This window comes from Urocitellus parryii, chromosome 5, assembly GCF_045843805.1.
Source record: "Urocitellus parryii isolate mUroPar1 chromosome 5, mUroPar1.hap1, whole genome shotgun sequence".
NCBI lineage: Eukaryota > Metazoa > Chordata > Mammalia > Rodentia > Sciuridae > Urocitellus > Urocitellus parryii.
Genome location: NC_135535.1, coordinates 26,466,856 through 26,481,806, shown reverse-complemented (window position 1 = coordinate 26,481,806; position 14,951 = coordinate 26,466,856). Strand labels below are relative to the sequence as shown.

The 14,951-nt window shown below is 39.4% G+C and overlaps 1 protein-coding gene across 2 annotated transcripts in view; it reads right to left on the bottom strand.

Annotated features, from left to right (window-relative positions):
* Window positions 1-13,777, bottom strand: part of Ube2n (ubiquitin conjugating enzyme E2 N) — a 31,234-nt gene extending 17,457 nt beyond the window's left edge. The window contains exon 1 of one of the 2 annotated variants that reach the window (XM_077798832.1): window positions 13,466-13,777. Coding sequence is in view for 1 of the 2 variants with exons in the window: in XM_026397708.2 (XP_026253493.1) it covers window positions 13,466-13,495 (30 nt within the window). In the remaining variant the exon portion in view is untranslated. The remainder of the gene's footprint in view (window positions 1-13,465) is intronic. The other variant, XM_026397708.2, reaches the window with a different exon arrangement.
* Between the last annotated feature and the right edge of the window lie 1,174 nt (window positions 13,778-14,951).

The window sequence follows — 14,951 nt, the reverse complement described above, 5'->3', positions numbered from 1 at the left end:
TACCAGTGCTGATGTATACAAGAAAGGGACACCAAAATGAAAACATTTCATGGTAAAAAACAAAGTTGCTTTTTAAATGCCTGCAAGACATCTAAGTGGAAATAAAAAGCCGGCAATTGAGGAGACCTAAGGTTTCAGAATTAATGACTAAAGCCAGAGAAGTGAATGACAGTGTTTAGGAAAGTCTTTAATGAGAAAAAGCCCAGTCTGAACCCCATGAGAACACAAACACTCAAAAGATTAAAAATTAGTATAACAGATATGACACAAGCCTTCCATTAGTTATACTGGAAAGCTACACACTTATTTTTAGAATACCGACACTCTGAACATTTGTGCCCCCCCCCCTTTGCATGTCGGGGTGGGGGGAAAGATCAGAGATTGAACTCGGGCACTCAACTACTGAGCCACATCCCCAGTCCTAATCTGTATTTTATTTAGACAGGGTGTCATTGAGTTGCTAGTGCCTCACTATTGTTGAGGCTGGCTTTTGAACTTGATCCTCCTGCCTCAGCCTCCCAAGCCACTGGGATTACAGGCAAGGACCACCACACCCAGCAAACAGCCTCATATTGTTTTAAATTACCCTACTGGACCACAGAATCACCATTCATTTGTTTGTTTTTGCAGTGCTGAGGATAGAACCTAGGATCTTGAGCATGCTAGATTGAAAGTGTTCCACCACTGGACCACATCCCCAGCCCTGAATCATCAAATTTTAAGGCCCAGGGAGTGATGTGGACAACGTCACAGACTCTTAAACACAAAGATAACCCAAATCTGATTTCTACCCAATATTCAACATGTCCAGCTTAAAATTTCTTAGCCTACAGCAATCTACTCTATAAAGACAAATATTTACTACTACTTAAGACAAATATATATATCTGATTTTATTTATATATATATATATATATATATATATATATATATAGAGAGAGAGAGAGAGAGAGAGATAGATAGATAGATAGATATATCTCCCTCACAAGGCCTGAAGAGTATTTCTTAAATGTTCTAGAACAATGCGGGCTTCAAATGTGACTAGTTTTATGAGAGCCAGTACAGACTCCCTACCTCCTAAAACTGCCTTGCTTTTTCTGCCATTTCTCTAAAGTATTTAGAAAAAAATGTCAGCTAAAAAAAAAAAAATTACACAGGAATGATACAATATAGATAAACCTTTGAAAACATTGTTAAGTGAAAGATCCAGACAGAAAAAGTCACATACTGTTATGATTTCTTTTACATGAAATATACAGAATTGGCAAATCCAGAGACTGAAAATAGATTAAGTTTCCAAAGTGGGAGAAGTAGAGATGGAGACTAACTCCAGCAGGTACAGGGTTTCTTTTTAGAGCAATTAAATCTTTTAGAATTAGAGGTGATAGTCATACAGCTTTATGAATATATTAAAAACCACTTCACTGCACACTGTAAAGTGATGAATTTTACGGTTTATGAATTATACCTCAAAAACATTAAGTGAAGCATTTAGGTTTTCCTTGAATATTCAGTGAAGACAGTAGCATTTTGCCTATGAATTAAAGATTGGAATAGCAAAACAAAGTGAAGGAGTAATTTATTATTTTGACTCCTTTTAGTATATAACATATATGGCATATTAACTGAAATTTTAGTGATGAGTATGTAATTCATGAACTACTCTGAAGAAAAAAAACTTTTCAAATTAAATTTTGATCTATAGTCTAAGCAGAAGTGCTGACTCATGTTATAGTTATAGCATTACTCAAACATCTTCCTAGGGTTTGATATGTCTACATAGAATGACATACTACCTACCCCACACCCTACCTTCCTACTTCTTCAAAATTCAGTTCAAATGTTACTCTCTAACGAAACTCTTTCCCTAAAATAATTTTGAGGATTTCCCTACTTAGTCTGTCACTTTTTTGGTGTTCCTACTCTTTTGCCTTTGTATTTTATCAAAGGCAATACTGGCTATATGATTGTGTCCCCCACATCCCACCCATTTTTGCAGGGAATAGAAGCACACATAAATACCAGTGTTTCTGCCAGATGCACACAAAAACCATCTGGAAATCTCAAAACAAAACAACGTGCCAAATTGTCAAACTTAACAAACACCCTAGACCAATAATTGAATTCTGCATTTGAAAATGCAAAATTCTAATAAACATAATCCCTCAGATTATAAACAAGTGTTCAGAGAAAATATCACTTTGTCCCTACCATTGTCATCAATGCATCAGCATCCCTACCAACTAACCTGGGAGAAAATTCTGATTAAAAATATGCAAAATTTGGCCTCTATAATCAGTCAGTGGCAGGCACCTAAACGGAACTCCCAACACTTGGGTTGAACCATAACAATAAAGACAAGGTAGACACTGCTTTATTTGAAAAAGTGTTACTTAATGACAATAGCTCTTATAGACAAGCATAAGAAGTGTCAAGTATTTTAAGTGTAAATTATTATGTCTTCAACTGAAAGAAAAAAAAAAAAAAAGCTTTTTCTAAAAGCCAAAGCAAGAATTATATTTGCAGGCACAGGGGAACTATAGTGGAAAAGCACTTTTCCTTATTCTCCCCAAATGGGAGTGAGGAAATTAAATCAGGTACAGATACCATTCCCCAAGTTGAAAATGCAAAATTCAATTTAATACATAAGTGCAAGATAATTCTAATCTATTTTTGTGCTTACTGAGTAAAAAAAAAAATCCTTGCTTAAAATTACTACCATGTTTTTAGTATGATCCAGTAATATTACAAATATATTTTGCAGGTAAGAAATAACAGGAAAGGGGGCTGGGGATATAGCTCAGTTGGCAGAGTGCTTGCCTTGCATGCACAGGGCCCTGGGTTCAATCCCCAACACTGCCCCCCCCAAAAAAAAATAGTACTGAGCTGGGGTTGTGGCTCAGCGGTGGAGCACTCGCCTAGCATGTGCAAGGCCCTGGGTTTGATCCTCAGCACCACATAAAAATAAAGATACTGTTTCCAACTGCAACTAAAAAATAAATATTTAAAAAAGAAAAAGAAAGAACAGGAAAGGGAAGAACAAATGCTCTCTAGTCCCTTCCTACAGAACCACAAAAATGTACCCAAACCCAGGGACCTAAGAAGGCAGAAGACTATGACACCTAACCAGAAGTGTTCCACTTTAAGGACAACTATATTACTGAACAGTTTTATTAAACAGGTTAAAATGCATTGACAAGATTTCTGATAAGAAAAAAAGCTAAGCACTTAGATCCTTAGACATGTACAAATGATATAAAAATTATACATGCATTACCAAAGGGGCAGATATGTTTTGGCACATTCCACAAGCAGCACCTGAATGATGTCTAGACAATCAAACTACCTGGGTTCATATCACAGCTCTACAAATTACTTAACTCCTCTGGTGCAAGATACCTTATGAATAAAACAGGGAGAATACTAACATTCATATCATAGGATTGCTGTTATAATTAAATCAGTGCATGTAACATGGTTAGAAAAGGGCCTACCATACACTTTCAATTAAAAAATGTAATTATTTTTGGTACTGGGGATTGAATTCAAGGGCATTCAACCACTGAGCCACATCCCAAGCCCTTTTTTGTATTTTATTTAGAGACAGGATCTTGCTGAGTTGATAAGTGCCTCCCTAAATTGCTCAGGCTGGCTTTGAACTCCCAATCCTCCTGCCTCAGCCTCCCCAGTTGCTGGAATTACAGCCCTGCACCACTATGCTCCCAGGAAGATGTAAATATTTTACATAATAAAACACTATGACCATGGGCATGCAATGCAGTGGCAGGGGCTGGGGATCTGGAGGTGAGGCAGGAGGATCAATAATTCACAACAAGCCGGGCATGGTATAAAAATACAAAAATAGGGCTAGTGTTCAGTACCCCTGAGTTCAATCCCGGGTACCAAAAAAAAAAAAAAAAAAAAAAATTCACAGCATGCCTCAGCAACTTAGGAAGGGCCTAAGCAACTCAGCAAGATCCTGTCTCAAAATAAATAAAGGGCTGGAGATGTGGCTCAATGGTTAAGAGACCCTGGGTCAATCCCTGGTACCAAAAAAACCCTAGCTGGGCACAGTGGCGCACGCCTGTAATCCCAGTGCCTCAGGAGGCTGAGGCAGGAGGAATTCGAGTTCAAAGCCAGCCTCAGCAAAAGCAAAGGGCTAAGCAACTCAGTGAGACCCTGTCTCTAAATAAAATAGAAAATAGAGCTGGGGATATGGCTCAGTGGTCGACTGCTCCTCAGTTCAATCCCCAGTACCAACCTCCCCCCGGCCAAAAGGTTAGTATTGTGTCCAACTACAACTAAAAAATAAACTCAAGACTCTGGATTCGATCCTCAGCACCACATAAAAATAAATAAAATCAAAGTATTATATTCAATTACAACTAAAAACTAAAATTAAAAAAAAGAAGACACCATAGTATACTCTAATGAATATAATCTGCATACTAAATCTGAATTTAACAATTTTAAAAATCAGCAATGCTTTGTTTGCCCAAAAGTTCTTGATACCAATGTTCTTTGCTTAGTAATTAAACAGTAATAGTTTTTCATAGCCCTCTAAAAATTACAAGGCATTATCTATCACACATGCTTGATTTCTAGAATGTACCATTCTCACTCTATCACTCCTTTCAGCTTTCGTACTAAAAGTTATTTCCTTCTCCCAAACTCAATTTTCTTCTTCTCTTGTCCAGGTCAACTCCTACTTTTCAAATACAAAACACTCAACAGTCATCTTTCCTTGATCTTTAGACTATGGCAAATCCCCTGCTTTTCCGTTTTCAAAATACAACTTACAGTATTTTGTTTTCCATTAGACAGGGATGCCTATTTTATTCACATGGCTTAGTGCTTGAATACATATTGTGCATTTGATAAATGTCCAATTAATTTAACCAAAACACATCATACGAGTGGATATCAGAAAGGCAAAAAAGTCACGAAGTTAAGAAAGACCGAAATTTGGCCTTGTCTTACCTAAAGCCACTTTGCCTCTACTTCACTGTAAGATGATTATCCAACTGCCCTTTATGTATCCAAAAAAAAAAAAAAAGTTTACTTGTGAAATAACGTCCTCCTGAGTGTGAACTATAATATAAAGGTATCTTAAAAAGTTGTAGAGAAATTAAAAAATTATCCACATGATGACACAAGGATAGTATTTGTTAACATTTCTTTCTAGTATTTTTTTTTGATACCGGGGATTGAACTCAAGAGCGTTGAGCCACATCCCCAGCCCTGATTTATATTTTATTTAGAAACAGGTCTCACTGATTTGCACAGAGGCTGGCTCTGAACTCTCATTCCTCATGCCTCAGCCTCCCAAGCCACTGGGGTTACAGGCATGCACCACTGCGCCTGGCTCTAGTGATTTCTTAACAATGATGCTAAAATCCCTAGATTTGCAAAGACTGAAAACACAAATTGATTTGCCCAAAACTACCGAATTGACAGAAACTTTGATGATACACAAAGCTGAGGGTAAAATAGCCTTTTTGTTATTAAAAAAAAAAAAAAAAAAGTTAACATTAGATTCTGAAACCAATGTTTCAAAATACTTTAAGGGTTTGGGGTGTAGCTGGGTAATAGTATAACAATATTTGTGCTTGTCATGTGTGAAGTCCTAGGTTCAATCTCCAGAACCAGATAAAAAAAATTTTAAAAACTTTAAATTATAGCAGAATTTTAGGTATTCAGAAACATCTGAGTTAAAGGACAATTTAGAATTATAAAAATATCTATACCTAGGTACCCTTAGGAAATTTTAGAATAGCTTCATTTGAGGTTTTAACAAACCTAACAACTATCCTAATAGGGTCATTCAGCTCTTAAAAGAGTGAATAACAATTTTTTCTGTTGATTCTGAGGGCTCTTACCCAGTTATACATTCTCTGAACCAGTCATGTTTCTGCCACAGAACCCAAGGGCCACAGTTTTCAGTCTCTTGGACTATTTTGATTCTACATCGTATATAATATACAAAATGAATATTAAAAAAGAGGCAGCAGCAGCAGCAGCTTTACTTGGGAGGAACCTTTAAGTTAAGAATTTAGCTAAAGTAGCTGACCAGCTACTATCAGATTTCCTAATTTGTATATCCATTATCCCTTCATATACATTTGCAAAAAAAAAAAAAAACACTTCAATTGCAATAAAGCAAGAGTCCATTTTACACACACACACACACACACCGTGTTTCATAACATTACAATATTAGCATTTCAGATTTGTTTTTAAAACAATACTGTATACCATAACATTGAAACTGTTGGTGACAACTGTAATGCCCAAAGCCCCCGCTGGATACTACTCATTTCCTTGTTTCTGGTATTCATTTCCATAAGTCATGTGCAACCAAAACTCACTATAATGAATGTATGAAATAGTATGGACCAAACTGTAGTATAAGTTATTGTCTTTTTCTTTTTAATACCTTTATCTTACTTATTTATTTTTATGTGGTGCTAAGGATCAAATCCAGTACCTCACACATTCCAGGCAAGCACTCTACCACTGAGCCATAACCACAACCCCAGTTATGGTCTTCTTAAATGCATTTATACAGATAAATCATTCTAACAAAGTACAGAGAAAGAAAAGGTATTGAGCTGACAATTCAGAAATCCTGGTCATCCAATTTATTCGGCCTATTAATTCCTCATGAAGAAAAAGAAAAGACATTCTCTACTATATGAAAATCTAAGGTTATAATTTAGAATGATGATGACATATATTGGAAAAAAACTCCAAACTTCAGCAAAGCAAATGCTTGCTGCCTTAGTGTGGTGGATACTCACTAAGTGCTTGATAATTTCACAAAATTCAATTTCTACTGTGTGGGAGTTGATCAATCTGGACTGAAGGAAGAGCTGAATACAGACTTTAAAAACTCAAATGCCTGCTATTTTTAATTTATTTTCAATTATCCCCACAGTTCATAATCAAAACATTAAGTCTTATATTAAACATTATTCTTTTTGAAACCTAAAAGTTCAATCACTACTAAAAAGCAGTCCAGGGATTCTTAACATGAAGCCCAAGGAGACTTAGGAAAGCCACAAATAAGTTTTAACAAGAAATCTAAATTCCCAGAAGTCATATGTAAAAATATTGGTTTATTTTCCTAGGAAGGTCAGAAAATTTCTGTATGGGACACCAACCAAAAGAGCTAAGAATCACACCGTTTCTGGTCAAATTTTTACTATACAAGCCTATCTGTTTCCAAAGGTGATTTAATTACAACTGATAATGCACTAATCTTCACCATAAGCTTTTTGTGTTTTCTTTTTTATAATGGGGGAAAACCAATTATCAGTCAAAAGATTTTCAGGGCTTAAAAACAGGACACTTTTCTGAATCACTTTTATTATTAAACTATACATAATTATTAAAAACTAAACAAACAGAACTCTCTAGTCAATGCAAAACCAGATACTGAGGACTGGGTTGTGGCTCAGTGGTAAAGCACTTGCCTAGAACGTGTGAAGGCAGTGGGTTTGATTCTCACAGCACATATAAATAAATAAAATAAAGGCCCATCAACGACTTGGAAAGCCTTTAAAAAAAAAATCAGACACTGAGGCACACTGGTGCATGCCTGTAATCCCAGTGCCTCGGGAGGCTTCGGCACAAGATCCTGAATTCAAGGCTAACCTCAACAACTTAGCAAAACTCTGCCTCAAAAACTCATCCTCAGGGCTGGGGATGTGGCTCAAGCGGTAGCGCGCTGGCCTAGCAGGCCTGCGGCCCGGGTTCGATCCTCAGCACCACATACAAACGAAGATGTTGTGTCCGCCGAGAACTAAGAAAAAATAAATAAATGTTAAAATTCTCTCTCTCTCTCTGTCCCCCTCTCTCTCTCATTCTCTCTTAAAAAAAAAAAAAAAAAAACTCATCCTCAGCTATTAGAAAAGTCAGTATGTGTAGATCGGTGGAATTCTAATCTCAGGCGACTATCTTGCTAGGCTTTAATTAAGTAGATCAACTCCTTGATTTTAACTATTTCTTAAGACTGCACTTTACGGTTTTCATGATTAAAGACAATTAAAAGAATCTCACTATTCAATGTAACACATAAAGGCCCTAACTATAGATCTCATTTGTTCCCAAAATAACTTCATGCATTGTAAGCCAGCACTCTACAACTGAGCTACATCCCCAGCTCCCAACTCTATGAAAGATAGGGAAAAGGGAGGCTTCCTCATTTTACAGATGTTTTACCATATTTCACAGACATAATATCGCACCTTATTTTTTCCAGTCCAAAAATTGGTTTATATGCTGCATGGGATAATTCTGTTTGTCACTCCCCTTAAAAGGTAAACAGAACGGCAATGTATTTCACCAATAGCATATGGATATACATTTGTCTTCTCTTGCCCAATAGTTCTAGCCTAAAATTCTCAGCTCATGCGCATCCATGGTAAATTCGTGAAAGCCAACTTGCCTTGTTTGCTTAGAGCACTGTGCTGCAGTACTAACCATAAACACATCTTGTGTGTATGGTGTGGTGCATCAGATTATGAAACCACTGATAGCACAAAAATTTTGACACAGAAGATTAAATTGTTAAGTTCATTTAGACTATATAATGCACAAATCAATAACAATTAATGTACCTATTTTTCCCCACATCAGAAAAATGTCTGCTAAACTGTCATGAAAAGATGATGTACATCAATTTGGTCTAGTCAATTTTAATGTACATTCATAAGTATTCTGTGCATCTTAATCTCACACCAAAAACAGTTTAGTAATAAATGGATAATAAGTGAATTTTAAGTAACACCAGCAAAATTAAAAGAAAAAAAAGGCTTCACATAATCTCATTTCTTCTGAGAAAAACATTTTTTAAAAAAGGCATAAAAATCTGTGACAATTATGCAGTGAAATACAATAGGTGCCTCTGAGCTTTTATGACTGTAAATTTTAATTGCTCAGCCACTCAGATTGAAAGAGCTTTAGCCCAGATGACAAAAAACTATTTTAAATCTCTATCAAAAACAGAACTACCAAGACTCAAGTGTCACACAAAATACCAGATATATTAAACCATTCATTACAGCATTTTTTGTATAGCACAATTTTGGGAACAATCTAAAAGTTATCAATAAACAATTAGTTAAAGTCTAACTGCAAAACTTCACAAGGTTGTCCTTAAAAAAAAAAAAAATGAGTCACCTTGAAGATATATTGTTGCTTGGACTGGGGGCAGGATTGGGGAGGGAATTTGCATAAGGAGGGAAAGAAGCCTAGCACATATTTACTGAGTCACTCCAGTCTTTCTGGAAAGACATACAATAAAAATGATTTTCTGAGGAAAGGGAACTAAAATGCTGAAGACAGATAAAGGAGTCTTGATTTTCTATGTACCTTTTACAGCCTTTCATACACTGTGATTTATGTCCTAGTCAACAATGTAAAAGACTGATGTATTTTGGTTTTACAGATTGAATAAGACTTAACTGAAGGCTCAGACATTGGTTGAGGGAGAATCTACTAAGCAAAACAACATCACATTACAATATAGAATAACTTTCCTAAAACTTTTCCATTGAAATTAAGGCTCCTTCATTTATTTTGTCAATAATTCAGTGCTTAGGATTATTCTAGGCATTAACGGAGCCATACCCGGGTCATCTGAAATTCTTCATAACTGAGCAGTAAAAGGGGGATACAGGAGATAAAAGAAAACTGTGGTTTACATAGGACAGGTAAGGTAGATATCAGTGAGACAAACAACGCACCATGTGAGCAAGAATACAACAAAGGCAAAATGAGCAATGCAACAAACAGGAATTAAGTCCTGTGACTGTAGTAAGCGCTAAGCCAGTTAATGTTCAGGGTACAGCAAAGCAACAGTATGACTACAGAGAACAGAAGTCCAGGAGATGCACTAAGAGATAGGCAGATCTCAGGTACTTGTAGAGCCTTGCATCTGGGGGAGGGGAGGTGTCAAGATCTTTTAAGTGTGACAGAGAACTTCTGTATAGTAACATGATCTGTATTTTAAAAAGGTAACACTAGCTGCCACTTAGAATTAGGCTAACACAGCAAGTCAGGCAAAGAATGATGGAACTGAACAGGGGTTTGGGAGATGAGGCTGTGTGTCTGACTTAGAATATATTACAAATGCAGCTCCTACAGAATTTTCTACTGGATTGGATATGGAAATCCAAGTGAGACAGCAACTGGGTGAACAGTCATTCAAAAAAAGTCATATTTTTATAATTATTTACAGTTAGCAAGGTACTTGTACATACCTTAAGTCATTTCCCAATAACAAGAGACAGGGGAAGGTCACACTGGTCAAGATCCAAGTTCTGCCTCTTGCCAGTTTTAAGACCTTAGGAAAGTCATTTGAATCAGTTACTAGAATGTAAAACATACTGTCTAGATCATAAAATTTCTTCAAGAATCAAACGGCTGAAGGAATGTGCAAAAGGAAATAATGACCATTATGAAAGAGCATCATGTTAATCCTAGTTGTCCAAATCAAGCTATCTCATTTTACTATTTCCATCAGATAAGAATAATCAACACTACATTTCATCATTTGAAAGTCAAAAGGTCATGAAATCCCAGCTGCTCAGGAGGCTGAGGCAGGAGGATCACAAGTTCAAAGCCACTCTGAGCAATTTATCAAGGTCTTAAGCAAGAGAGACCCTATCTCAAAATTAAAAAAGGACAATGATCTCTGATACAAAAAAATAAAAAATTTAAAAATTTTAAAAAAGAAAAAAAAAGCCAAGAGGTCACCAAGAAATAAATTAACAGTCCAGTAAAGCTGGGCACAGTGGTGCACACATCTGTAATACCCTAGATCAGAAGTCAGTAGCCAGTCAGTCCTGGTAACTTATACCCTCTCACAAAATAAAAAATAAAAAGAGCTGGGGGTCTGCTTTAGTGGTAAAGTACCCCTGTGTTCAATCCCCAGCACTGCCAAAAAGAAAAAAAAGGAAAGTATTTTCAATGATTATAGAACAACCTACATAAATACACGCATGGACACTAAAAAATTATAATCTAAAACTGTCCTTTATAGCTGTAAATATATTAAACCGAGGCCACTAATTTTAACCTTTTTTCTTAAAATGTTCTTAATTGTAGATGGACATAATATCATTATTTTTAGGTGGTGCTAAGGACCGAACCCAGTACCTTCCACATGCAAAACAAGTACTTTACCACTGAGCTACAATCCCAGCCCACTGATTTTAACCTTTATATGACAAAAATCAAGGCAAATTCATTAGAGATGTTATCAGTAAGATATTGTAAAATTAAGGTTATGTTACAGTATAAGTTATCATTTTAAACAGTAAAATATAGATGCTTAGCATAAATTTAATGAATGCCAAATTATTTCTTTTTTCCTTTGTGGTGCTGGGGACTGAACCCAGGGCCTTGGGCATGTGAGGCAAGCTATAGCCCCCAGCCCATGACAAATTAATTATGAGAACTCCAACTTATTGCTTTCAACCATTTCTGCAAATTTATAAACAAGTTTACACAAAATTTATTTTTCCATCCAAGGCTTTTGTATGACTGATTCACCTCTTCAAAATCAAGCAAAAATGGGAAAAATGCAGGTAAATGTTTAGTTCACTATGTATTTTAGAGAATTGCCTTTAATGTCAATTTCTGATAGGTACTTAGACCATAACCTAAGTAACAATAAATAAAAACTCGAAGATATTTGGTGCACAGTTCTCACTTTTCAACTGGGCCTCCATAAGCATGATCGTTGGTGGATATGTAACTGCATCATAACCAAAACCACACTGTAAGAACCTTCCAAGGTATATGATAATTAAACCTCCTTGTACAGAGTCTAAAACAAATCCATAATACAACCATGAAGGTTCAGATTATTAGACTCCAGTGCTCACTGACAATCTGTTCTTCCCTCATTTCTAAGAATTTCTACCTTACAGAAGTGTTTTGGGTTTTCTTTCTTTCTTTCTTTCTTTTTTCTTGCTTTGCTTTTGCGGTACTGGGATTGAACCCAGGGACCCTCTACTGAGCTACACCCCCAATTCTTTCCCCTTTTTTTTTTTTTTTTTTTGAGACAGGGCCGTTAAGTTGTCCTTGCTGGTCTCAAACTTGAGAACTTCTGCCTCAGCTTCAGCCTCCCGAGTCGCTGGGATTCCGGGTGTTGTGCCACCGTGCACGGCATAAAAGGTCTAAATTTTCTAAATCAAGCACCTTCTGGTCAATGACACACAACCCTCCATGTCTAACATATTGAATCGTGATTGCATGACACACTACCCAATACATCCTTCGACGCCTAAGAGGTCTTCCGCCTAGTATGCATCTCTTCCCCAAAAACTTCGGACAAAAAGAACACGATTCAATATGTTCAACAGTTCATATCGAGCAAAATCAAGCTGCAAAATTAGTCATTTGCTGGCATAGTGAGCAATATAGATTTTCAACTAATTTTTTATGAAAAAAAAATACAAATTTTAGTTTTCGTGGAATGCAAGAAATTTATCTGGTCTGACAACTCACTGATGTTATGTAAAGAATTTACAAAAACAAGACATCAATCAAAATTTTTCATGGTTTCATATGTACTAGTCAAACTATAGGATTCATAAACAGGGGAAAGACGGTTTAAACAAATAAAGCGCACAAAACCGAGAGGCAAAAGATTTCATAAGCTCTCCCTCAACTGCGGCCCTCCCGCAACCTCGTGTTAAACTATTTCCTCGTAACAGAAACAGCTCACACAGGAGTTTGCCAACCAGAGTAAAATCACTTCATGGAGATTATGAGCGGAAATGTATTTAGAAGAGAAGACCGCGGAAGCCGGGGCAACTCTGCGCGGAGTGCCCCGGTCCCGGACCCCGCCAGCCAGAATCGAGCATGTGCCTATCGCGGCAGGACGTGAGGCCCTCCGGGGGCCGTCTCCCGGGACGCAGGGCCCCGCCCGGCCTCACCCTCCCGGTTCATTCATTCTGCACCCAGGGCTGCCGCACCCCCGCGCTCCTAGCCCAGCAGAAAAGGGACTCCGGGGCTGAGCGGCCGTGGTGGGCCACAACCCCCGCGCAGAGTCCGGGCCAAGCCGCGATTCCCGCGCGCCCGCGGCCGCCGCCCCAGGGTGGTCTGAGAGACCGCGGAGGCCCGCGCCTGCCCGCGCCCAAGACCAGAGCCCCGCAGCACTGCAGCCCTGTAGCCCCACCCTCCGCCCGGGCGCGGGCCAGGCCTCCCCGCCCGCGGGGCGGCCTCTTGGAAGCCCCGGTGCCCGCCGCCCGGCTGCCCCGCCGCGGCCGGAAGTCTCCCCAGCGCCCCCTCCCCAGCGCCCGACTTCCCTCGCCGCGGCCGCCAGACCCTCTCCGCGTTGCCTCGGGCCTCTCAGCGAGGGCCGCGGACCGGAGAAAGCCTAGGGCCACTCGACACACCACTCCGACGGACCCAAGCAGAGTGAGAAGCCACAGACCGGCCTGGAGGTTACCTTGATGATCCTGCGGGGCAGCCCGGCCATCTTGTCAGATCCCGAGTTCGGCCTCTGGTTTCGTCTCCGGCTCCGCTCGCCTCACGCACGAGTGGAAGTCCCGGGCTCCACTTCCGGGGGACGTTGCCGCGCCCGCCGCCGCCGCTGCCGAGGCCCCTCGGGAAATGTAGTCCCTGCTCGGGTGTGGGCTCGGGCGGGTTTTCCTCCGACCTGGCCCCCTCCCCCGCGTTCCCCGCCCCAACCCCAGCTGGGGGTGGCGGAAGTGACGCGCCGCGATGGGGCAGGGACTTGGGGGAGGCGGCGCGGAGAGGCGCGGAGCTTGGGCCCCCGCAGCCGAGCCTGCGGCGTGACAGTGGGACTAGGCGGCTAGAGCCCGCAGGCCCTTTATGCCGGGCCCCGCCCGTGCCTGTGGATGACGTAACAGAGGCCCGGCCTCCGACGTAGCCCATTCATTCCTTCCAAGGTTCATTCAGCTTTCCTGCATTGCCACCGCCCGGCTGTGGCTGCGGGGACACACACAAAAAAAGCTTCTAAGCATGGGTCTCGCTGGTTGTCCAGATCTTGGCGGTGGAGTCTTGATGTTTAAATAAACTCGGCCCCTGGGTAGGCTAAAGGAGAAAGGGTTTAGAGCGAGTTAGACTCGGGAAGATGAATGGTTTCTGAACGCTTGGACCTAGCAGTTGAGATGCAGAGTTGCTAACTTGACGAATGACCAAAGAGAGAATTAAAGAACGCAAGGGATTACCCACTCTACCCAAAAGGAGGATTACAATGAGGGTGCCCGAAACAGGAACTGGGGAAAGAAAGCATTTTACTGTTAGGCATTGTCACTTGCTAGGCATTTTACTGTTTGCAAGCATTTTATTTCATCTTTATAGCAATCTTAAGAAGGTACTGCCTCCATTTTAAAATGAGGTTTAGAAAGATAACTTTTTACAATGTTATAGCAGAAGAAAGTGGAGCTGTTTTGTTCCTAGGCAGGTCTTCAAAGACATGGGTGCTAACTACTACTTAACCAGAGTCTCCTAGCACAGTAACACAGAAAATAGATGGTGAATGAATGAACAAAGATATGCAAGGCATGGTGTTAGAGGATGAGAATACAAAAAAGAAAAGGCTGGACATGACTTCCAATGTAAGAGAGAGACAAGTAATTAATTACAATCCAGTGAGTTAAGGGCTATAATAGAGGTTCCTCCAAGATACTATTTGAGCACAGAGGCATTAACTGCATTAGAACTCAGAGAAGGCATCTTAAAGTAGAGGCTTGAATGAAGAGTAAGCACCTACCAGATCCGGCAGTGAAAGCATACCAGCCATAGAAAATAGCCTATGAAATAGCATTGTGCTGTGAGAAAGAAAAAAATAAGGCTTTAAATAAACTAGAGATATGAGTGCAGGAAATCTAGTAAAAATAATGAGAAACATTTCAAGCTCGGCACAGTAATAAATGATTACATGGATTACCTCATTTGATCATAAAGCA